Genomic DNA, 24,959 nt, shown 5'->3' on the forward strand with positions numbered 1-24,959 from the left:
GAGTGGGAGCCTTGGGGGAACACTAGGCAGTACCCAGCAGCCTCTATAGCAAAGACCTGGAGGACAGAGGTAGAAGTCACAGGAAGGCAAATTTAGGCTCAAGGTAAAAAAGAGCTTAGAGCTTTAGATGAAAGTATTGCATCAGCTGGAAGTCACTATGCCTTATTTGCTATCATATTAGCAGAAATTTCAGTGGATGGACGGGACCAGCCAGCAGGCTGGGATCCCGGAAACACTTAGAGCACATGTGCCATTTTCTGTCTAATTTGGTTTTATACAAGAAAAAATCTGACTATTTTTTCAGAGAATCCAGAAAAGTCTATAGAGGAGTTTGTTAAGTTGACCATGTTCTTTGATTTAACTTGTCATGGGTCCCCTCTGCTTCCTGACCCAGGGTGGCCCACTCACAGGGCTTCCCTGCGTGCATGGGCCCAGGGGCATCCAGGCCAGCCTCCTTTTACACCAGAGAGAGGCCCACTTCCATGTCCCCCCTTATTTCCTCAGGTGTCCACTTCTGTAGTTTTTTTTTTTTTTTTAGAGACAGGATCCTTCTCTGTTATCCAGGCTGAAGTGCAGTGGCTCGATCGTTGCTCACTGCAGCCTCCAATTCCTGGGCTCAAGCAATCCTCCCACTTTAGTCTCCCAAGTAGCTGAGACTACAGGCACGTGCCACCATGCCTGGCTAATTTTGTAATTTTTTGTAGAGATGAGGATCTCACCATGTTGCCCTGGCTGGCCTAGAACTTCTGGGCTCAAGCAATCCTCCCACCTTGGCCTCCCACAGTGCTGGGATTACAGGCCTGAGCCACCATTTCTGGCCCACAGAGCAGGTTCCTTTGTCCACACACATTGTCCTCCTCTTAAAGGAGCCTGTGAACGTCCTTCTCCTGGGCTTGGCCCTGGCCGTAGCAGTGATTGACATGGTGGTGAGGCCCCCAGCGCCACCTGCCCAGCCCACCTGGCTCTCCCAGCAGGAGGACCACACTCACTTGGTCTCCTCCAGCTCCTCTGTCCTCTGGATGGCATCGGTCTCGTATTTGGTCCTCCAGGTGGTGACCTCGGTGTTGAGTTTGGATACAAGGCGCTGCAGCTCCGACTTGCCTCCCTGCTCCTCCTCCAGCTGCTCCTTTACTAGGTCCAGGTCGTGTTTGGTGTTGGCCAGGCTCACCACGGCGGTGCTGCGAGACTGTGGGGACCCGCGTGTCAGGGGCCGTGGGGGCTTTCCGCAGCCCACAGGGCCACCACTTAGATACACATAACACTGGAGCGGCAGTGATGGCAGGTGAAAGGGGGAAAAGATACACAATCCCACAATCCAAACCACTGGGGTTTTAATTTTCATCCTGTGACTTCTTCTCATTCTATTATTGTCCACAAGGATATGTAATTTCATTTAGTTGTACACATCACATCCTACAGTTTTGTAGTTAGCTTTTTTACTTGCTACGATATCAAATGCTTTTTGTGCTCCTTTGACATCTTCATAATCTGTAACTTTCTTTAGCTGGGACTATAGGTGTACACCACCATACCTGGAAACTTTTTTTTTTTTTCTGAGACTGAGTTTCACTCTTGTCACCCAGGCTGGAGTGCAATGGTGCGATCTCAGCTCCCTGCAACCTCCGCCTCTGCCTGTCTCAGCCTCCCGAGTAGCTGGGATTACAGACACTCACCACCACACCCAGCTAATTTTTATATTTTTAGTAGAGACCGGGTTTGCCATGTTGGCCAGACTGGTCTCGAACTCCTGACCTCAGCTGATCCACCCACCCTCGCCTCTCAAAGTGCTGGGATTACAGGCGTGAGCCACCACGCCCAGCCAACTTTTTTATTTTTTATTTTGGTAGAGATGGGGTTAGCGGGGGTTGGGGGGGGGGGTCTTGCTGTGTTGTTCAGGCTGGTCTTGAACTCCTGGCCTTAAGCGAACCTCCCACCTAGGCCTCCCAAAGTGCTGGGATTACAGCCATGCGCCACCAAACCCAGCTGTAACCTGTAACTTTAAGGAGGCAGCTGTCTCCACCAAAACCCCACCCCCAAACAAACCTTTGACTCTTCATCCAGCTGCCTCTTGTAATCATCCACTTGTGACGTCAGAGATGTCTTTATCCGTAGGATTTGATTGAGCCGGCTCTGGGACTCCTCATATTCCCTGCTCAGTTCACTATTTTCAGCTGGGTGAGAAGGGAATGGAAGAAATATTGGATGAAGAACTGGTTCCCCAGCCAGATCCTAAGTTCCCCAGGGCATTGCTCCTAAAGTACCCAATAAATATGGTGACTTGGCCAATGGAACTGGAATGGGGAGCATGGTGGATCACCACTCTAGCCTCCAAATTAAGTGAGCCCAGGAGAAAGACAAGTGCTCAAGGGTTACCAAGATCCAGGTAACCTGCATGGACTTAGGGGCCTCACATAATGAAACCCCCATCTCCTACATGTCAGGAGATGCAGTGGAGGAGTTTGGAGAAACAGTGGGACAGAGACTATTTCCTTTGTAAAACGTATTTGTCACCACTCCAGAACCTACACTCCTGTCAATTGTGGGATGATCACTGGAGCCAGAGGCCAGGAAGAAGTTCATGAGCCCGAGAGAAAAAGCAAGGATTTCCAGTTCTACCCTGTAAGTCACTGAGTTTACTGAGCTTCACTTTTCTTATCCATCAAGTGGGGATATTGATTTTTTTTTTTTTTTTTGAGACGGAGTCTCGCTCTGTCACCCATGCTGGAGCGCAGTGGCGTGATCTCGGCTCACTGCAAGCTCTGCCTCCTGGGTTCACACCATTCTCCTGCCTCAGCCTCCTGAGTCACTGGGACTACAGACGCCTACCACCACACCCGGCTAATTTTTTGTATTTTTTTTTTTTTTTAGTAGAGACGGGGTTTCACCGTGTTAGCTAGGATGGTTTCGATCTCCTGACCTCGTGATCTGCCCACCTCGGCCTCCCCAAGTGCTGGGATTACAGGTGTGAGCCACCGCGCCCAGCCTTTTTTTTTTTTTTTTGAGACTGAGTTTCACTCTTGTCACCCAGGCTGGAGTGCAGTGGCGTACTCTCGGCTCACTGCCACCTCTGCCTTCCGAGTTCAAGTGATTCTCCTACCTCAGCATCCCAAGTAACTGGGATTACAAGCATGTACCACCACGCCCAGCTAATTTTTTTTGTATTTTTAGTAGAGACCTGGTTTCACCACATTGGCCAGGCTGATCTCGAACTCCTGACCTCAAGTGATCTGCCCACCTCGGCCTCCGAAAACGCTGGGATTACAGGCACGAGCCACTGTGCACAGCCTGATATTGATTTTTTTTTTTTTTTTTGAAGTAGAGTCCTGCTCTGTTGCCCAGGCTGGAGTGCAGTGGCACAATCATAGCTCATCGCAACCTTGAACTCCTGGGCTCAAGCAATCCTCCTGCCTCAGCCTCCCAAGTAGCTGGGACCACCAGTGTGCGCCACCACACCCAGCTATTTAAAAAAATTGTTTTGTAGAGATAGGGTTCTTGCTATGTTGCCCAGGCTGTTCTCAAACTCCTGGCCTCAAGTAATCCTCCCGCTTTGGCCTCTCAAAGTGCTGGAATTACAAGTGTGAGCCACCGCACCCAGCCAGGATATTGTCAAAGAATTCCAAACGTGAGAAATAAGGCGAAAGGGTGCCTGCAAGTTCTCTTGATGTTACACCGGAGCACTAACAGGCCCACCTGCAGACTATTTAGTTCTCTACAGAAATGTGCCTTTGTTTGACTTACTGTTTACCCCCGTGTTATTAGAGCACAGCTTCTGCAAAGTTAGAAATCGACTTATACATTGATAAATTGCCAATTATTTTTGTTACAGAGATGCAAAGATGCATTTCTATGACAAAGGTGTGTTTCTTCCGGCAGGGGGGAAAACAAACCCTAAACTAAACCTGAGGTTACAGTATTATTGTCCTATAGGATATTAACTAGTTCTGCATCTAACTCAGCAAAGTTATTTTAGCATTTCTTTTCCCAGCTGAAATCTCTGCCTTTCAAATGCTCTTTGAAGGCAGTTTTACCATTTTTTCTGGTTCCCTCATTAAGGAGTTAAATAAACCCTTGACACATGTTCGCTTTCTATTGGTATGTGGGTCATGTTTAAAAATGTTTGAAAATTGTATTTTGTCAGCATGAATGCCTCTCCTGCTGATCTCACCGGGAAGGTGAGAGAACGGATACGAAAATGCATTGAATTGTGTTCCCTGTTTTGCATTGTAAAGATGTTACTTGGAATATTCAGCAGGTGGAATAAAATCTCCTCGTCTCATCACGAGGGGTTTGGATGGGAATCTTCCAAGGCCAAGAAAGCTCTGTTTCCTTGAGCATCCCAGTTCCTTTCCATGCACTGCTCCTTAGCAAGCTTCAGGGCGGAGAGGGCTCACCTTGGAGGCGGGTCCTGATGGCATTGATTTCTGCCTGGTTTCGCTCTAGCTCTGCCACCTTCGCATTGGCTTCTGATAAGCTGTCTTCCAGCTTTCTGACGTGGGCCTCGGCATTCATCTGCTCAGGAAGGATGAACTCAGTGGGGAAGTTGCGGGTGGGGGAGGCCAAGCCCTCCCTACTTCCCTATTGATTTTTGCCCTGTTCCTCCTGTGTGCCTCCCAGGCTACCTGCCTAGTCCTTCTAGAATGCCCCTGTCTCAGAAACCCCAAATGGCTCCCCATTGCCTTTTTTTTCTTTTCTTTTCTTTTTTTTTTTTTTTGAGACAGGGTATCACTCTATCACCCAGGCTGGAGTGTGTAGATGCAATCGTAGCTCACTGTAGCCTCGACATCCTGGGCTCAAGCCATCCTCTCACCACAGCCTCCTGAGTAACTGGGACCACAGGTGCATGCCACCATACCTGGCTAATTATTTTTATTTTTTGTAGAGACAAGGTTTCACTGCGTTGCCCAGGCTGGTCTTGAACTGGGCTCAAGTGATCTGCCTGCCTTAGCCTCTCAAAGTGCTGGGATTACAGGCATTAGCCACTGTGCCTGGCCTACTGAGCATTTCTTATGTGCCAGAAACTATTGCAGCCCTCACAATAGCACTCTAAGGTGGGGATTATGACAATTGTCTTCATGTTATAGATGAAGAAATTGAAGCACAGGTTATTTTTATTTTTTATTTTTATTTTTTGAGACAGAGTCTCGCACTGTCGCCCGGGCTGGAGTGCAGTGGCACAATCTCGGCTCACTGCAACCTCTGCCTCCCAGGTTTAAGCAATTTTTGTATTTTTAGTAGAGAGGGTTTCAGCATGTTGGCCAGGCTGGTCTTGAACTCCTGACCTCAGGAAATCCGCTTGCCTCAGTCTCCCAAAGTGCTGGGATTACAGGCGTAAGCCATTGTGACCGGCAGGTTATTTTATTTTATTTTATTTTATTTTATTTTATTTTATTTTAGAGACAGGGTCTCGCTCTGTTGCCCAGGCTGGAGTGCAGTGGCGCAATGATATTCATTTCACTGCAGTCTCAACCTCCTAGGCTCAAGCAATCCTCCTGCCTCAGCCTCCTGAGTAGCTAGGACTATAGGCGCATGCTCCCATCCCTGGGTAATTTTGTTTTTTGAAGAGATGAGGTTTGGCTATGTTGTCCAGGTTGGTCCCCAACTCCTGGCCTCTCAAAAGCGATCCTCCTGCCTCAGCCTCCCAAAGTGCTGGGATTACAGGAGTAAGCCACTGTGCCCGGCCCACAGTTAGGTTATTCACCTTGGACTTCTGTATCGTCTCCACACTGGCACTGAGGTCGTCAATCTCGGCCTTCATGACCTGTTTATCCTTCTCCAACTTGGACTTGACCCTCTGCAGGCTCTCCACATGCTCTGTCAGCTCGGCCATGGAGTCCATGTGCTTCTTGCGCAGTGTGGAGGCCGTCGCCTCACTCTGCAGGGCGGCCTCTTCCAGCTCCCGCCGCAGCTTCAGCAGCTCAGCCTCCCGCTTGCGGTTCTGCTCGATCTGGGGTAGAAGAGGAGCGGCTTAGCAGAAATGGCCAGTGCCAGCCTTTTTGGGGTGGACACTGCCCAGCTGCTCGGTGGTTCCCTGATTTTCCCGCACCTCGCTAAAAGAAGTCCTGCTTGAAATGCCAATGCTTAGCCTTTGGGGGGCGGGGGTTGCCCACAGGAATTGTTTAGGGAGTGTTGTGTGTTAAATTGTACCCTCCAAAAAGATATACTCAAGTCCTAACCGTGGGTACCTGTGAATGGGACCTGATTTGGAAATAGCGTCTTTGCAGAGGGAGCTAGTTAAGATGTCATACTGGATTAGGGTGGGCCCTAAGCTAACGACTAATGTCCTTTTTTTTTTTTTTTTTTTTTTTTTTTTGAGAAGCAGTTTCACTCTTGTTGCCCAGGCTGTAGTGCAGTGGCATGATCTCGGCTTGCTGCAACCTCCGCCTCCTGAGTTCAAGTGATTCTCCTGCCTCAGCCTCCCAAGTAGCTGGGATTACAGGTGCCTGTCACCATGCCCAGCTAATTTTTTGTGTTTTTAGTAGAGATGGGGTTTCACCATGTTGACCAGGCTGGTCTCGAACACCTGACCTCAGGTGATCCACCTGGCTCAGCCTCCCAAAGTGTTGGGAGTACAGGCGTGAGCCACTGCACCTGGCTGGGCTCTCAGATTTCTACTCACTATATTCCTGCCCTAATCACTCCAGGTCCAGGTACCGACAACTAGGATCAGCTCCACAGTCCACTGAGACTGTCCAGACTGGCCAGTCAGGAGCCTGTTCACCCTGTTTCACCTGTTCCTTCCCATGGGAGCCAGAGTAAAGGCCTGTGCCTACATTTCTCCCCGGCCATCTGCCTCCTAACCAGCCTCAGTGCCTCTCTCTGGCCCTGCGTGGCCTGCTATGCCCTGGCTTCTTGGGAACTGTGAGTAGCAAACTCTTTCTGTTTGTTTTCAAGAGACAGGGTCTTGCTCTGTCACCCAGGCTGGAATGCAGTGGTGCCATCATGGCTCACCACAGCCTCAACCTCCCTGGGCTCAAGTGATCCTCCTTCTTTAGCCTCTTGAGTATCTGGAACTACAGGAATGTGCCACCATGCCCCGCTACCTTTTTTTTTCTTTTTGAGAGATGGGCTTTTGCTGTGTTGCCCAGGCTGGTCAGAAACCCCTGGGCTCAAGTGAGCCTTCTGCCTTTGCCTCCCCAGGTGTTGGGATTACAGGCGTGAGCCACTGCTCCAGGGCTCATTTTTAAATTATTAATTGGTTTCTCCTCAAGTCTGTCTCAGGAACCTAGCAAGAATGAACTGGTCTTGATCCCACTGCTTACAGTCCGGCATTTTTTCTCCCTACATGCGGGCAGGGCTGGGGGTTTCTGGGCCCCCTGGGATGGGTACCTGAGCTGATGTGGCTCCACCCGCTTCCTCCAGCCTGTCACTGAGGTCTTCGAGATCCCGGGACAGGTCACTGCGTTGTTTCTCCACCTGGGATGAAAATTTTTGTTTTGAGATAGAGCCTTCCTCTGTGGCCCAGGCTGCAGTGCAGCAGCACCATCTTGACTCACTGCAACCTTCACCTGCCTTGCTCAAACAGTCCTCTAACCTCGCCTCCCGAGTATCTGCGACTACAGACACGTGTCATCACACCCAGCTAATTTTTAAAGTTTTTGTTGAGATGGGTTTTCACCATGTTGCCCAGGCTGGTCTCCTGGTCTCAACTGATCCTCCCGCCTTGATCTCCCAAGGTATCTGGATTACAGGCATGAGCCACTGTGCCTGGCCATGGGATGAGATTTAATGATACCAATGATAATCACCCAGAGCTCCTTTTTCTCCAGTAAAGAGCATGATGACTGCTTCACCTTTGAGAAGCCAGGATTCTGTGCCTGGGGGCCTTGTGCCCTGCCTGTCATCAGTGAAGGACACTGTCTTCCCCACACTGGGTGGGCATTAGTGCCCGTCCTACCCACCACCTGTCCAATTTGGCTGAATTTGGGATTAGGTACACTGTGATTTGTCTCCCACCAGCTTTCTGGGCTCATGCCGTGTAGGATCCCCACCCTCAAGCCTCCCTCCATGCTCTGCTCTTGCGAACACGTGCTTTCTCTGTTTACACTTTCATCCCAATGAAGGTAGGTGCTATTTTACTCCCTTTGCCCAGCCCTTCCTCCCTGCGTCTACCTGTTGAATTCCATCTTTGAGGTCAAGTGTTCCCTCCCCCATCTCTCCCGGGTAGAACCAGCCTCTTCTCCTCTGGACTCAAGCCACACAAAGCATCTGCCTTTCACGTAATGATTAATGTGAATGTGCAGTTCAGTCCCTGGCACACAGCAGGTGCTCAAGAAGCAACTAGACTTTTTAACTGGACACCTGCCTTCTCTACTGGTTTTCTTAGAGGAGGTTTCTATCCATGGTTGGATGTATGGCTGCTGTTACGTCTTTTGACTCAAGAAGGGGAAACATATTTCATTTACCTTGGCTCTCATGGCCCTCTCAGCTTCTAATTCTTCCTCCAGCTCTTCAATTCGGGCCTAGCAGACAGAGAAGGGAGGGGATTCATCTCTCCCAGGCAAAGTTAGTAAGTTAGCCCCTTAGCCTTTTAGGACGGAAAATAGGGATGTGAGAATATGAGAGCCACTGTCAAAAGCAGAGAGAGGCAGATCCCAGAGAGCACGCGCAAAGGCCCCGGGGCAGGCAGGAGGGGAACATTCCTGATGTCCCACCCAGGCACTCACGTCAGTAAAACAACCATTTCTACTCTTCTAAACCTAGAGCCTAGCACCCTTTTACATGTAACTCAATGTTCTTTTTCATTTCATATGCACTACATGCGTGACACCCAGCCACGAGCCAGCATGGCTGGATAGAGTGGAGGGAAACACTCGGTAATGAGGTCAGGCGGGGAGCAGTTGGAGGGCCTCATAACCATGGTAGGGACTTTGGATTTCACCCCTAGTGAGGGGAACATGGGTCGATCTCCAAGGACTCTATGGCACTCTCGCTCCTCAGGAAACCTCAGCCACCAAGTAGCTGATGCGAACAAAGGGTTCAGAGAAGTGCATTTCTGACAGAGAGCTCATGCTTCTTGGTCCTAGACATACCTGGTGCTCCTTCAGTTTCCTCTGCAGCGTGGAATTCAGAGACTGCTCATCCTCATATTTCGAGTTGACAGAGTTTATTTCCAAATCCCTCCTGCAAGGGAAGGGTTGGTCTCCTGAGGAAAGGCTCTGAGGGCAGACCAGCGAGCTGGTGAGGGAATGGCGCCTGGGCTGCCAGAGGAGGCCTTGAACCTGCTGAAACGCATGCACTTCCCAGCCCCTTCTGGCCTTCTGTGGTGACAGCCCAGAAGGTCTCATGCTACAGAACAGTTAGACCCCTGAATGAGCTCCTCAAGCATTTCATCATTCATTCATTCATTCACACATTTACTAATGTGACACTTTTTTTTTGAGACAGGGTGTTGCTCTGTCACCCAGAATGCAGTGCAGTGGTATGATCATGGCTCACTGCAGCCTTGACCTCCTGGGCTTATGTGATCCTCCCACCTCAGCCTCTCTAGTAGCTGGGGCCACAGGCTGGCTCAATCGTGCCCAGTTAATTTTTGTATTTTTTGTAGAGACGGGGTCTTGCTACATTGCCCAGGCTGGTCTTGAGCTCCTGGCCTCAAAGCCATCCTCCCGCCTTGGCCTCCCAAAGTGCTGCGATTACAGGCATGAGCCACCGTACCCGACCTGGTCACAGGCTTTTATGATGCCTCCCTGCCTTGCTGAGTCCTCAGTGTTCCCTGGGATAGCGGTGCTTGCCTCCTCTCCAGTGCCCACCAGGTATTGTGTGACGTTGAGTGTTGCCTGTGGACAGGGCAGCCCCTACCTCTCTGCATATCTTCCATGCCTGGCAGGTGCTTGGGACATGCATGAATGTATGTGAGGCCCTCCGTACAGTGACTGGCTCCTGGCGCCCTCCAGGCAACTCCAGCTATTGCTACAATTGTGACGGACAGAACGAATGAACGACAAGACATACTTTTTCACCACCTCCTCGAGATCCAGCTTGGAACGCTCCATCTCATTGAGGTTGTCGATGGTCATCTTCAGGTCACTCTCAGCTTTGCGACGAGCCTTTTCCACCTCCGCCCGGATTTTCTTTTCCTGCTCCCAGTTATCCTCCAGCTACGGAGACAAGAACAGCAAGAGAAGGTAGACGAGGAGAGACTGAGGTCAGAAGGCAAGAAGGAACCAGACTGGGTCCGATCCTTTAGCTGTGGCATCAGAAGGGCCCTCACGCCCTGGGGGATGTGTTGGTCCAGTTCTCAAAACTTATCTTCGGACCCCGTGCCCCCAGAGGGATCTGGCCTTGGAGTTGTAAAGGCGGCCATGGCAACGGGTATTACCTCGTGGATCTGTGTGCTCAGCTTGCTGTTATTCTTGGTCAGGTGGTTCACCTTGTCCTCCTCAGCCTGTAGGTCATCCAGGGTTTTCTAGAAGGACAGATACACACGTGAGTGCCATGAGGCCCAGTGGGAGCAGCTGAACAGTCCTGATCCTCAGTCATCACTTCTGAGCCGTGCAGCTCCCAGGCTTTGGGGAGTTCAGTTGACTTTAGCGAGTAGGTACTGAGCACCTGCTCCTGGGTGTGGGTGAGGCCCGAGCAGATGGACCAGAGCCACCCATCAGGGAGGTCAATTGCTTGAACCAGGAAAGTTGAGGCTGCAGTGAACTATGATCATACTACTGCACTCCAGCCTGGGTGACAGAGTCAGACCCTGTCTCTACAAAAAATGCAAAAATTAGCCACGTGTGGTGGCACACGTCTGTAGTGCCAGCTACTCAGGAGACTGAGGCAGGACGATCACGAGCCCAGCAGGTTGGGGCTGCAGTGAGCTATAATGGCACCACTGCATTTCAGCCTGAGCAACAGTGGGACCCTATCTCTGGTTCCCCAGGGGGCATATGGGAAATAGGTGGGGTGCTTTTGGTTGTCACAGTGATTGGAGGCCCCTCTGACATTTAGTGAATGACTCCAGCGATGCTGGACATCCCATTTTGCTCTGGACCATCTGGTACCATGAAGAAGAGTTCTCTAGAACACATTCCTGATGTCCCACCCAGGCACTCACGTCAGTAAAACAACCATTTCTACTCTTCTAAACCTAGAGCCTAGCACCTTTTTACATGTAACTCAATGTTCTTTTTCATTTCATATGCACTACAATTTTTGTTTTTTTGAGATAGGATCTCACTCCATCACTCAGACTGGAGTACGGTGGTACAATCATAGCTAACTGCAGCCTCCACCTCTTGGGCTCAAGCAACCCTCTTGCCTCAGCCTCCTGGCTAATTTTTTTTTTCTAGTTTTTGTAGAAACAGGGTCTTGCTGTGTTGCCCAGGCTGGTCTTGAACTCCTGGGCTCAAGCAATCCTTCTGCCTCAGCCTCCCAAGTAGCTGGGACTAGAGGCGCACGCCAGCACACCTGGCTAATTTTTAAATTTTTTGTAGAGACGAGGTCTTGCTATGTTTCCCAGGCTGGTCTCAAACTTCTAGGCTCAAGTGATCCTCCTGGCTCAGTGATCCTCCTGTAATCCTCATGCTAAGATTACAGGGATGATCCACGGCCTGCACTGGCCTGTACTACATTTTATTTTATTTTTATTTATTTATTTATTTTGAGACAGGGTCTCGCTCTGTTGCCCAGGCTGGACTGCAGTGGCGTGGCCCACTGCAACCTCTACCTCCTAGGTTCAAGCAATTCTCATACCTCAGCCTCCTGAGTAGCTGGGACTACAGCTGTGCGCCACCACACCTGGCTAATTTTTGTATTTTTAGTAGAGACAGGGTTTCACCATGTTGGCCAGGCTGGTCTCAAACTCCTGACCTCAGGTGATCTGCCCGCCTCAGCTTCCCAAAGTGCTGAGATTACAGGCATGGGCCACAGTGCCCGGCCTATTTGTAGATTCTCTATTTGTCCATTTACCCACTCCCCAAAACATATTTGCAATCCAAAATCACTACTCGCAACACTTTCTCATGGTTATTTGCAAACACGCATGTGGGGTGGGGAGAAACTTTGATGCGCACATTCTCTGCTGAGGTTGAACAAAGTGACACTCTGCCTTTTTGTTTCAGCCTCATACTGTAAACAAATGTCATTTTTATGCTGTATTTAATGCCATGGCTTTTTTTACTTTTTTTTTTTTATGGGGGGTTTTGCTGCTTAAAATGACCCCCAAGCACAGTGCTGAAGGGCTGTTGAGTGTCCCTAAGTGCAAGAGGGCTGTGATGTGTGTGAGAGAAGCTTCATTCAGATGCCAGGTATAGTGCTGCTGGCCCTAAGTTCAGTGTGAACGAATCAACAATTTAAATAAGACATACATAACAAAGTAATGTATTGACCATAATTGCATGCATTATGTATTGATAGATTGATGAAAATGTTGGTGGGGCATGCGGTGGCTCATGCCTGCAATCCCAGCACTTTGGGAGGCCGAGGCGGGAGGATGACTTGAGCCCAGGAATTCAAGACCAGCCTGGGCAACATGATGAAACCCTACACGAAATACAAAAATTGGCTGGGCGTGGTGGCTCACACCTATAATCCCAGCACTTTGGGAGACTGAGGCAGGTGGATCACGAGGTCAGGAGTTTGAGACCAGCTTGGCCAACATAGTGAAAGCCCGTCTCTACTAAAAACACAAAAAAATTAGCCAGGCATTGTGGCATGCACCTGTAATCCCAGCTACTCGGGAGGCTGAGGCAGGAGAATCGCTTGAACCTGGGAGGCCGAGGTTGCAATGAGCCAAAATGGCGCCACTGCACTCCAGCTCAGGTGACAGTGCGAGGCTCTGTCTCAAAAACGAAGAAACAAAAATTTGCGGGGTGCAGTGGTACGTGCCTATAATCCCGGTTACTCAGGAGGCTGAGGTGGGAGGATCGCCTGAGCCTGGGAAGTCAAGGCTACAGTGAGCTGTGATTGTACCACTGCACTCCAGCCTTGGTGACAGAGTCAGACCATGTCTCAAAAAAAAAAAAAAAAAAAAAAAGTATTATGACCAGAGGCTTGTAAGAGTCTAACCCTGTATTTTCCCCAGGAGCAGTGGTTCATATTTGCTAATTCAGTATTGAATTATTATTGGTTAATTCAGTGTTTATGGCAACTTTACAGAACATAACCGCTGTGAGGCCAGGTGCGGTGGCTCACGCCTGTAATCCCAGCACTTTGGGAGGCTCAGGTGGGAGGATCATTTGAGGTCAGGAGTTCGAGACCAGCCCGGCCGATATGGTGAAACCCCCATCTCTACTAAAAATACAAAAAATTAGCTGGGCACGGTGGCGCGTGCCTGTAATCCCAGCTACTCGGGAGGCTGAGGCAGGGGAATCACTTGAACCTGGGAGGCAGAGGTTGCAGTGAGCCGAGACCACACCACTGAACTCCAGCCTGGGTGGCAGAGCGAGCCTCAGTCTCAGAACAACAAAAACATAACCAGTGTGAATAACACTCATCGACTGTGTTTGTTATGAAAGGAGGCTCTGGGTCTGATATGCTTGAAAATCACAGGGCAAGGGCGGCAGTTCCTGAGGCAGCAGGGAGAGGCACTCAGGGGACATGTGGATTCACAGTGTCAGCAAACACAGGGACGAGGGGTCCACTGTCCGGCTCTTTGCTCCTGTTTCTCTGGAGGTCAGCACTGGTGGCCGGTCAGAGCCGACTCTGCATTCAGGAGCCTGAGCCTGTGACAGTGGCCCTGGGAAAGTCGGTGGGTCTCCCCATGGCCTCAAGAGCTCATGACCTGTTGTTGCCACAGTGTCTTAGGCTTTGCTGGGGCTTTTGAGCTCACGGGGCACTTCCATACACCCCACTCCATCCCTACCACTCCGGTGAGCATACTTTCTCCGGTGTGCATGGGCCCAACCTAACTCATAATTGTTTTGTTGTTTGTTTGTTTTGAGACAGAGTCTCGCTGTCACCCAGGCTGGAGAGAAATGGCGCAATCTTGGCTCACTGCAACCTGCAACTCCTGGGCTCAAGTTATCCTCCTGCCTCAGCCTCCTGAATAGCTGGGACTACAGGTGCATGCCACCAGACCTGGCTAATTTTTGTAATTTTTTGTAGAGATGGAAGTTTTGCCATGTTGCCCGGGCTGGTCTCAAACTCCTAAACTGAGGGGATCCTCCTGCCTCAGCCTCCCAAAGTGCTGGGATTAAAGATGTGAGCTGCCATGCCTAGTTGATTCATAATTGTTAATAGCTCCCCCTCTTGCTCTCAAAACTGTCCTAGTTTGGAAGACAAATTATATTGTCACCCCACTTATAACAAACTTGGAAGGAAGGCAGTAAAAGGGGGCCACACCCATGTCACTCTTGAAACCGAGATATATGAAGAATTCCTTAACTTTCCTAAGGCTCCAAGCTGAGGGGGCAGCAGGGCCAGGATTTGAACTCGGGGCTCCAATGTCCAATGGAAAGCACACTGTGCCAAGCTCCAGCTGCTGGGCCGAGGAAGACGCAAGGGAAACCTACCTGGTACAGCTCCTCCAGGGCCCTCTTCTCCTTCTGGAGCTTGGCGATGGAGTCTTCACGGAGCGAGAGGTCCCCGGTCAGGGTACGGACCTTGTGATCCAGGGCCTAGAAACCAGGGCAGGGAGAGAGGTAGAGCCTTAAAGCTGGAGGGAATCCTCAGCTTGGGTGTACTCTTGAGTCTCCTGGGAGCTTCAGAAATGCCAGTGCCCAGGGCATGTCTCAGACCAAACAAGTCAGAACCGTGGGGGTGAAGGGGAGCAGCAAGAACCTTGGCTTCTCAAAGCATGGTCCCCGGATGTCAGCAGTGGCATCCCCTAGGAGCATGCTAGAAATACAGACTCTCGGACTCCGCTGGGCCCGCCAGAGTCTGCACCTGACAGTATCCCTGGTGGTTTGTGTGTGCAGCAGAGCAGGAGAAGCTCAAGTTTAGGCAGAGCCCCCGCTTACCCTGCTGGAGAACCCCACCTACCTGCAATAGCAGGTAGGGCCCTTGGGCCCAGGGGCCGGCCAGATGGCATCAGGAGCCAGGGCTTCCCCCAGGGAGCTGCTCAGAGGGGCAGCAACTGCTTGTTTGGGCAGAAATTCAACAGCTGAAGGTAGACACTTCAAAGTGATGGGAACACCTCTCAGTCCCCTTAGTCAGCTGCCCGGCCCAGCAGACCTGTCTGTAGTAACGGTCATGTTCTCTGCCTTTGCTGTCCCATGCAGTGACACTTACCGCACATGGCTGCTGAGCACCTGTAATGTGGCTTGTGCAACCGAGGAATTGCATTTTAAGTTGTAAATCAATGGATGTGACAATAGCCCCATGTGGGCTGGGTACGGTGGCTCATGCCTGTAATCCCAGCACTTTGGGAGGCCAAGGCGGGCAGATCACCCTGAGGTCAGGTGTTCAAGATGAGTCTGGCCAACATGGCAAAACCCTGTCTCCACTAAAAATACAAAAATTAGCTGGGCATGGTGGCGCCACACCTGTAGTTCCAGCTACTTAGGAGGCGGAGGTATGAGAATCACTGGAACCCGGGAGGGGGAGGTTGCAGTGAGCCGAGATCGCACCATTGCACTCCAGCCTGGGTGACAGAGTGAGAGCGAGACTCTGTCTCAAAACAAACAAAAAAGCTCAAAGAAACAAAAAAAAAACCAAAAAAACGCCGCATATGGTCAGTGGTCAGGGCACTGGGCGTAGCCACCATAGGGGCTTCAGGTATGGCCCCTGACGGTGGCCTGAGAAAAGCGTGGCAGGGCCCTGGCCTCTCCTCACCTGCTTCTCCTTCTCTGTCTTGGCCAGTGTGGTTTCCAGGCCCTCCAGGTCCCGCTTCAGGTCACTCAGCTCCCCCTCCAGCTTGCGCTTGGCAGCACTCAGCGAGGCCGCTGTGCCCTCTTCCTCCTCCAGCCGCTCCTGCATGTCTGAGATCTGGCTCTCCAGATCCATCTTGGTCTTCATCATCTGTGTCAGGCGCTCCTCTGCATCCATCAGGTTCTCTTGCTCCTGTTGGGAGAAAGAGCCCCAGTGGCAGGCAGGGTCCAGGCAAAGACCACAGAGCCTTGAGCTGAACAAATGTGTCCTGGGGGTTGGACAAGGGGCTGGGCTATCTCTGAGCTCCTTTTTTTTGTTTTTTTGTTTTTTTTTTGAGTCAGGGTTTTGCTTTGTTGTTCAGGCTGGAGTGCAGTGGTGTGATCACAGCTCACTGCAGTCTTGACCTCCTGGGCTCAAGCAATCCTCCCACCTCATCCTTCCAAGTAGCTGAGGCTACAGGTACACACTGCAATGCCCAGCTAAGTTTTTTATTTTTATTTTTGAAACAGGGTCTCGCTCTGTCACCCAGGCTGGGGTGCAGTGGCACAATCATGGCTCACTGCAGTCTCGACCTTCTAGGCTTAAGCAATCCTCCCACTTCAGCCTCCTGAGTAGCTGGGACTACAGATGTACCACCACACTCAGCTAATTTTTAAACTTTTTTGTAGAGATGGGGTTTCACTATGTTGCCCAGGCTGGTCTGGAATTCCTGGGCTCAAGCATTCCTCCTGCCTTGGCCTCCCAGAGTGTTGGGTTTACGAGCATGAACCATTGCACCTGGCCCAGGAGGATTCTTCCATCACTTTAGTCTTGCCCAGCCTCAGCCTCCACAAACAAAATGGGGATATCAGTTCAAGCAACTTCTCAGGGGTCTGAAGAGGATACTGAGAAATGATGTTGGAGGCCTTTGGGGACGGTGAAAAGAAAATGCAAGTGCCACACATACTCATGGCTGCAGAGACAGCCGTGGCAGAGCAGGGAGGACTGAAGATGGAACTGGGCCCCTTCCAGGCCTGGGTTTTCTACTAAGGGGCCTGGGACTTTGATCAAATCTCTAAATGTCTGCCAAACTGAGTTTTTCTACCCTGTATGACGCACGTGAAAATCGGGTGTCTTAACAGGGGGGTGGTGAGAGTCAAATCAGGGAAGGAATAGGAAAAACTTTGCAAACCAGAAGGACCCCAGCAGTGAATTCACCACGGGACATTTAGCAGGCATCCTTCAGAAATGACATCGTTTATTCTTCCCTGCTGTGTTTCCCTGGACAGGTGAGGAAAAGGAGGCTTGGAGAGGGTAAATTGCCAAGTTCGTAGGGCAGAGCCCAGCCCTGACTCCAGGGGACGCTGTTCTCACCCCATCTCGTGGCCACCATCCCTGGACTTTCCCTGCAGGCAGGTCCTGTAGCTGTGTATGCCCAGCCTGCTGCTGTGTGCAAATAAGAATTTGATGGAGACCAGGCACAAGGGCTCACACCTGTAATCCCAGCTCTTTGGGAGGCCGAAATGGGAGGATCACTTGAGGCTGGGAGTTTGAGAGCAGCCTGGGCAACAGTGAGACCCTGTCTCTACAAAAAATACAAAAAATTGGCTGGGCGTGGTGGTATAGTCCCAGCTACTTGGGAGGCTGAGGTGGGAGGATCACTTGTGTCCAGGAGATGGAGGCTGCTGTGAGCTGTGATCAAGCCACCTCATTCCAACCTGGGCAACAGAGCAAGACCCTGTCCCTGTCTGTCTGTCTGTCTGTCTCTCTCTCTCTCTCTCTCTCTCTCTCTCTCTCTCTCTGACACACACACACACAAAAATTGGATGGAGACCTTTTGGTAGTTGGGTCGAGGGTGACCTTGTATGCTGGAGAATTTCCCGTGGTCTGGAGGGACACGGATTTTCAAAAGAGCTCGCCCTCCCTCCCTCCCAGGGTCAAGGCTGTACTGGGTTCCCCACCCTTCTCCCCAGCGACCCCACGTACAGCCTGCAGCTGAATGGTGAGGTCATTCTTCTCCTGGCTGAGCGTGGCTGTCTTCTCCTCCAGTTCCTTGACTTTGTTTACCAGCTCCTGGGTCTTGGCCATGGCTTGCCTGAGCTCCTCCTCCTTGGCCTTCATCTCCTCCTCTTGCCGAGCCACATTCAGGAGCGGCTTGACCTGGGCAATGAGCAACACCAAAGAGCGTTAGGAGAATGGGCTTTGCCTGGGGGTAGACGGAGGGCGGTGGAGTCTCTGCCTCAGGTGTGACCTCACGGCACCACTGTGGTGGGAAGCAGCTTTGCTGTAACTCTGGGGTGGGGTCCCTCTCCACAGACGCCACCAGGCTGAACTTGTGTAAAGCATCCCTGGCCTCAACAGAGAAGGCCCATCCTCACCTAGGACAATTCTTAGGATGCTCTTTAATCCTGAGTGACATGGAGTCAGGTATCCTCAGCATCTGGGTGCCCCATGGCTTACATCTGTTCTGCATGTTGTGTAGACACCAGGAGCCCCGGTGAAATCACAGCCTTGGGATCCCCTCCCTCCTTCCTTCCCTACTGAATCCTCCCACTCTCTGGCGCTCTCAGTTTCTGTCTCTGTCTGTCTCAGTTTGCTGTCTCTCTCTCACCCACTGTTTCTCTCTCTCTCTGTGTCTGTCTTTCTCATGCCATTCCTATCTCTGCCTCTCTTCTCAGTCTCTCTCTGTTGCTCTGCTCCCTCTCTGTTTTTCTCTCTCCCTGTCTCTCTTTCTCTGTGTCTCTTTCTCTGTCTCATGCTGTCTCTATCTTTGTCTCTCTCTCTGCCTGTCTCTCTGTTGTGCCGTCTCTCTCTTTGTTTCTCTCTCTCTCATTTTCTGTGCAGTTCTCTTTGTTTTTCTCTATGTGTGTATCTCTCTCTCTGTCTCTTACTCTTTCTCTCTCTCTCTCTCTGTCTCTCACTTATTTCATCTTCTCTCTAACATGAAGTCCTACCTCTCGACTTGGCCTTGCAGGCTTTCCACAATGTAGCCCCTGCCCTCCCCCTGCACTGTGTGGAGGAGGAGGGCTGACACTTCCCACCCTGGCCGGTGACCCTGCCCCTGTGTCTATAGGGCTGGGCCTTCTTTGCCATTTAGCCAGGAGCATTTGCTCCTACTCTGCACCCGCAACACCCACCGGGACCTCTCTGTGCACTTGACCCTTCTCACCTGCACTGGAGCAGCAGGCTCCATCCAGTCCCACCACCCGTATTCTGCCCTGCATCTGCAAGCCCCTCAAAGACCTCCCTCCCATCCCTTGAGGGTTCCTAAAACACCTAGCAGAGCTGGTGGGGCAGATCCCCTGGGAACCACAGAAACATTATACCATAGATACAATAGATACATAGTCAATAGATACATTTCCCAGGAGGGAAAATGACCTAAACACGGATTTGGGAGGAGGGACAGCCTGCGCCCCTTTTGAAAGATAACAGATAAACCTCGTTCATTGCCAGCCTGGCTGTTGAGAATCTGAAATGTCACAGTGGCAAAGCTGGCATGAAAAGGTTGCAGTAACCACTATACCTTGCTGCTGTGTAGCACTTTTTATTCAATGGAAACCTACTACAAGTGTTTTTTCATTGACCCAGCCTATCCGGCTTTGTTAAATAAGATTAGAACTTAGTTAGAATACTAAGAGGAGAGGATTAAAAAAATAAAAAATAAATAAAAATAAAAAGGCCAGGCGCGATGGTTCATGCCTGTAATCCCAGCACTTTGGGAGGCTGAGGCGGGCGGATCTCCTGAGGTCAGGAGTTCAAGACCAGCCAGGCCAACATGGTGAAATCCCGTGTCTACTAAATATACAAAAAAATTAGGTGTGGTGGTGGGTGCCTATAGTCCCAGCTACTCAGGAGGCTGAGGCAGGAGAATCGCTTGAACCCGGGAGGCAGAGGTTGCAGTGAGCCAGATCGTGCCACTGCACTCCAGCCTGAGCAACAGAGCAAGATTTTGTCTCAACGACAACAACTAATTAGAACAGGACCTTGCTCTGTCAGGTCTAATTAGTAACAAGCAGGGGAGTTCACAGCTGTTGCTACCATGTCTTGCTCAGAAGGAACCTTAAAGGCCATTGGCCTGGGTCTTCCCAGAGTCTAATTGTATACCAAGGGATCTGGTGAGATGCATTCAAGCATAGACACCCTTTGATTTGAGTTGTGAAATAGTTACTTTAATAGGTAATTTAAAAAATGAAAAAGAACTCCTCAAATCCACAATTTTGTGGATAATCTTTGCTTAGGATGAGGTTAAAGCAGGTAAGACTGCAAAGTTTCCTTTTAAAGTAAAATTTGTGGCTGGGAACAGTGGCTTACACCTGTAATTCCAGGAGGCTGGGGAGTATCACTTGAGGTCAGGAGTTCAAAACTGGCTGGGGTAATGTAGCAAGACCCTCTCTCTACAAAAAGTTGAAAAATGAGCTGGGTAGGCGCTGTGCACCTGTAATCTCAGCCATTTGGGAGGGCGAGGTGGGAGGATTGCTTGAGGCCAGGAGTTTGAGACCAGCCTGGGCAACATAGCAAGACTCTGTCTCTTCAACAACAAAAATTAAAAATTAGCTGGGCATGGTGGCACACACCTATAGTCCCAGCTATTTGGGAGGCTGAGGTGGAAGAATTGCTTGAGCCCAGGAGTTTGAGGCTGCAGTGAGCTATGATTGCATCACTGTACTCCAGCCTGGGCAACAGAGTCAGACCCTGTCTGAATTTTTTTTTTTTTTTCCAAAATAGAAAAGCGAGGCCAGGTGCAGTGACTCACATCTGTAATCCCAGCAGCACTTTGGGAGGCCAAAGCAGGCAGATCACCCGAGGTCAGGAGTTTGAGACCGGCCTGGCCAACATGGTAAAACCCTGTCTCTACTAAAAATACAAAAATTAGCCAGGTATGGTGGCAGATGCTTGTAATCCCAGATAGGAGGCTGAGGCAGGAAAATAACTTGAACCCTGGAGGCGGAGTTTGCAGTGAGCCGAGATTGTGCCACTGCACTCCAGCCTAGGTGACAGAGTGAGACTCCGTCTCAAAAAAAAAAAAAAAAAAAAGTGAATGAATGTAAAGAAAGGTGAGTCATGGAACAGGTGGAGAAAGCCAGGCAGCACCTGCAACACCTGGCCTTTGAGACATGCTCTTCTAGATTCCTCTCCAATCCCAGGTCCTCCAGGGCCAGCTTGTGTGTGGATACATTTGGGAAAGCAGAACTTACTATTCCTCCCTTTCCGTTTGTGGTGGGTGCTGATTGTTAGCCGGTTCTTTGACAGGAGTGTAAAGAAACTTCCTTGTGAGCTTTGGAGGACTCAGGGCCACCCGAGATGACTCAGAGCCTGTCCCCACCCTCTGTGGGTCCTCCTTTCTCCTGAACACAGCTGCCTGGTGCCTGACTCCCTCCTCTGGTGCCCAGGGACGTGTTCCCTCTTAATGGTGGCCCCAGCACAGGTGTGGGCCCACGTGCAGTGCCATGGCTGGTGGCCTCCTGCCTTGGTTGAGGGTGGCCTGGCTGCTTGGGACTTCTGTGGGTCCTACCGGCTGGCTGACTCGCTTACCACACTCACTGCTGTTTCAGAAGAACAGGAGATGAGAGGTCAGACCTTATTTCCCGAGGTTCCTCCAGCTTTAAACCAAGAACTCACTGGAGCTGAAGATGCCTCAACATGCCCAGGGGCAAGGAGTCAATAATCAAGCTCACTTTTTTTGGTGGGGGTGGTATGGCACTCTCTATCTCAAGTGGATTTTATTTTGAGGGATGAGATGGAAGGCAGAAAGACACTTCCTCTCCTCTCCCTTCCTTTCTTCTCTCCCTTCCTTTCCTCTCTCTCTTCCTTTCCTCTCTCCCTTCCTTTCCTCTCTCTCTTCCTTTCCTCTCTCCCTTCCTTTCCTCTCTCTCTTCCTTTCCTCTCTCCCTTCCTTTCCTCTTTCTCTTCCTTTCCTCTCTCTCTTCCTTTCTTTTCTTTTGAAATGGGGTCTCACTGTGTTGCCCAGGCTGGTCTCAAACTCCTGGCCTCAAGCAATCCTCCTGCCTCAGCCTCCCAAAGGGCTGGGATTACAGATGTGAGCCACTGTGCCTGGCCCCATGATTTTTCTTAGGGAGGAATTAGTCCCTGTCTGGACAGAGGCTAGATTTTGTCTCTAAGGCGCCCTCATTTTCAAACTGTTCTTGCAGCCTCTCCTGAGGGGCACCTCCGTCCAGGATTGAGCCCTGCCCCAGCCCACAGGCAGCAGCAGTCCCCACTGGCCTGGCCCCTTGGCCCTCACCTTGTTATACAGCTTCCACCAGCCCCAGAAACGGAGCTGCAGGAACTTGCGCACATTCCGCTGAATGACTTTCAGGCCCATTCTGTGAAAAGAATCCAGGGTTGAATGGGTTACAATGAAGGTGTTAGGACCTGGCTTCCCTGGGGAAGGAGCAGGGCCTGGAAATAGAAGCCAGCAGATCTTGTACAGACACCAAAGTGCCTTCTCAAGACCCAGCATTGCCCATGTGGTCTGGGGCGGGGAGATTCACGTTGGGGTCAGAGCTTAGCAGCACAATAAAGGAACTGAAGTGAAACCTGATGGAACCAGGTCCCTCCCAGATGGCACAAGGCTGAGACAGACCAGTCATAGACTCCTGCATTTTCCCTCCTCCACCAGAAATCACCCATTAGTCTCTGAATCCCACGGATCTGCAAAGATGCTGGAATCCACCCATGTCTTATTCCCTGCAGCTTCATTCAACTGCCATTTATTGAGGACCTCCTGTGCACCAAGGCCCTAGGCTGAATCAGGCCAAGATCCCTCACATCAGCCGCTAACTGATGTCCCTGCCTTCAGTCCAGGGCTGCAGGTGGCCTGCTGATGGGAACAGGAATTCATTACTAATTCTATGGCCACAAAGAAATAGAGTGAATCACAGGTCATCTGGGATGGACCTAACTTTTTGTTTTTGTTTTTGTTTTTGAGACAGGGTCTCACTCTGTTGCCCAGGCTGAGGGCAATGGTGCAATTATGGCTTACTGGAACTTTGTACTCCCTGGTTCAAGCGATCCTCCTGCCTCAGCCTCCAAAGTAGCTGGGACTACAGGCATGCACCACCACCCGCTATCTTTTTTTTTTTTTTTTGTAGAGATGGGGTCTCCCTATCTACTGTTGCCCAGGCTGGTCTCAAACTCCTGAGCTCAAGTGATCTCCCACCTTGGCTTCTCAAAGTGCTGGGATTACAGGTATGAGCTACCAGACCTGGCTGGACCCGGTCATTTTTAAATTACCAGGTTAGGGAGATGGCTGAAAAACATGATTCGAAGAGCAGGTATGTGGAGTGAGAATTGCTGAGTTCTAATCCTGGCTCTGCATGAACCTGTCCCAGTTCCTTAACCTCTCAGACCTCAGTTTCCACATCTGTAAAGTGGGGGTGCTGGCCCTACCATGCCCCTCTCACAGCATCATTACGTGAATCAAGTAAGAGGAAGGCTGTGAAAGTGACTTGAAACTGTAAAGAGAGGGTTTATATTAGTTGTTTCCTGTTAGGGGTTAAGCTGTGTCCTCTGAAAGGATATGTTGAAGTCCTAACCGCCAATACCTAGGAAGGGAACCTTGTTTGGGAATAGGGTCTCAGCAAATGTAACTAGTTAAGATGAGGTGGTCATACTGGAGTAAGGTGGACCCTAATTCAATGACTGGTGTCCATATAAAAAGAGGGAAGACGGGCTGGGTGCAGTGGTTCACGCCTATAATCGCAACACTTTGAGAAGCTGAGGCAGGTGGATTGCTTGAGCCCAGGAGTTTGGGCTCATAGATGAGCCTGGGCAACATAGGGAGACCTTGTCTCTACCAAAAAAAAAAAAAAAAATTAGCCAGGTGTGGTACTGTGCACCTGTAGTCCTAGCTACTCAGGAGGCTGAGGTGGGAAGATCAAGCCCAAGAGGTTGAGGCTGCCGTGAGCTATGATCACACCACTGTATTCCAGCCTGGGCCACAGAGCAAGACCCCATCCCCCCTCAAAAATAAAATTTAAGGCGATGGATATCCCAGTTATCCTGATTTTGTTATATGAATGTATCAAGTTATCACATACAACCCAAAATATGCATATCTATTAGGTATCAGTAAAAAAAGTTTACAAAATTCCTGTCATTTGAAACCACCCAGTGTGTGAACTTGGTTGCAGCAGCTCTGAGAGACAGGGATCTGAGAGACAGGGCTCCTTTTTTTTTTTTTTTTTTTTTTTTTTTTGAGACAGAGTTTTGTTTCTGTCACCCAGGCTAGAGTGCAATGGCACGATCTTGGTTCACTGCAACCTCCGCCTCCCGGGTTCAGGCGATTCTCCTGCCTCAACCTCCCAAGTAGCTGGAATTGTAGGCACCCACCACCATGCCCAGCTAATTTTTGTATTTTTTGTAGAGACGGGGGTTTCACCATGTTGGCCAGGCTGGTCTCGAACTCCTGACCTCAGGTTATCCTCCCACCTTGGCCTCCCAATGTGCTGGGATTACAGGCATGAACCACCACACCTGGCCAGCCACACGGGGTTCTTTGTGCCATCAAAGATGTTGGCATCCACTCCTTGCCTACCACGCGGTGTGGCTAGTGGAGCTGGCCCTGAGTACGTGTGGCTCCTCTGGGCCTTTGTGTCGGTGTTTGTGAGTGCTACCTTCGTTCCAGCATCTTCTTGAACTCCACCCTCATGAGGAAGCCCCGGAGGCGACACTGCAGCATCGTCATGATCTTGGCCAGACGCTCGTCCCTCATGTCCTCAAGCTTGGCCAGGATGCCCGCACGGAAGAACACCTGGGGGAAAGACGGCATGTCTTTGAAAAAGCCCGGCTGTCACCAATGGCAGCCACTTGGGGGAGCTTTAAATCAAAGAAGGGTTTTTGTTTTTTGTTGTTTGTTTTCTTTTTGTTTTTGAGAAAGGATCTCTCTCTCTCATCCAGGCTGGAGTGCAGTGGTGTCACTATGGATCACTGCAGCCTCGACCTGCCGAGCTTAAGCAATCCTCCCATCTCAGTCTCCCGAGTAGCTGAAACTACAGGCACATGCCACCATGCCTGGCTAAATTTATTATTATTATTGTAGAGATATGGTATCCAGACTGGGCCTCCCAAAGTACTGGGATTACAGGCATGTGCCACCATGTCCAGCTAATTAAAAAAATTTTTTTCTGAGATGAAGTCTGGCTACGTTGCCCAGGCTGGCCTTGAACTCCTGGACTCAAGTGACCTTCCTACCTCAGCCTCCCAAAAGGCAGGAATTATAGACATAAGCCACCATGCCC

The 24,959-nt window shown here is 50.5% G+C and overlaps 1 protein-coding gene across 1 annotated transcript in view; it reads right to left on the reverse strand.

Annotated features, from left to right (window-relative positions):
* The window catches only part of LOC112620927 (myosin-16), a 70,738-nt gene that overhangs the window by 13,638 nt on the left and 32,141 nt on the right, over positions 1–24,959 (reverse strand). The window contains exons 19-32 of the mRNA XM_025379965.1: positions 24,336–24,472; positions 21,962–22,043; positions 17,704–17,877; positions 15,703–15,930; positions 14,442–14,546; positions 10,319–10,405; positions 9,952–10,097; positions 9,030–9,120; positions 8,403–8,459; positions 7,327–7,413; positions 5,699–5,944; positions 4,392–4,509; positions 2,044–2,171; positions 990–1,186 (exon numbers count right to left, since the gene is read on the reverse strand). Of these exons, the coding sequence (XP_025235750.1) occupies positions 990–1,186; positions 2,044–2,171; positions 4,392–4,509; positions 5,699–5,944; positions 7,327–7,413; positions 8,403–8,459; positions 9,030–9,120; positions 9,952–10,097; positions 10,319–10,405; positions 14,442–14,546; positions 15,703–15,930; positions 17,704–17,877; positions 21,962–22,043; positions 24,336–24,472 (1,883 nt within the window). The remainder of the gene's footprint in view (positions 1–989; positions 1,187–2,043; positions 2,172–4,391; positions 4,510–5,698; positions 5,945–7,326; positions 7,414–8,402; positions 8,460–9,029; positions 9,121–9,951; positions 10,098–10,318; positions 10,406–14,441; positions 14,547–15,702; positions 15,931–17,703; positions 17,878–21,961; positions 22,044–24,335; positions 24,473–24,959) is intronic.

Source organism: Theropithecus gelada, chromosome 3, assembly GCF_003255815.1.
Source record: "Theropithecus gelada isolate Dixy chromosome 3, Tgel_1.0, whole genome shotgun sequence".
NCBI classification, from domain to species: domain Eukaryota; kingdom Metazoa; phylum Chordata; class Mammalia; order Primates; family Cercopithecidae; genus Theropithecus; species Theropithecus gelada.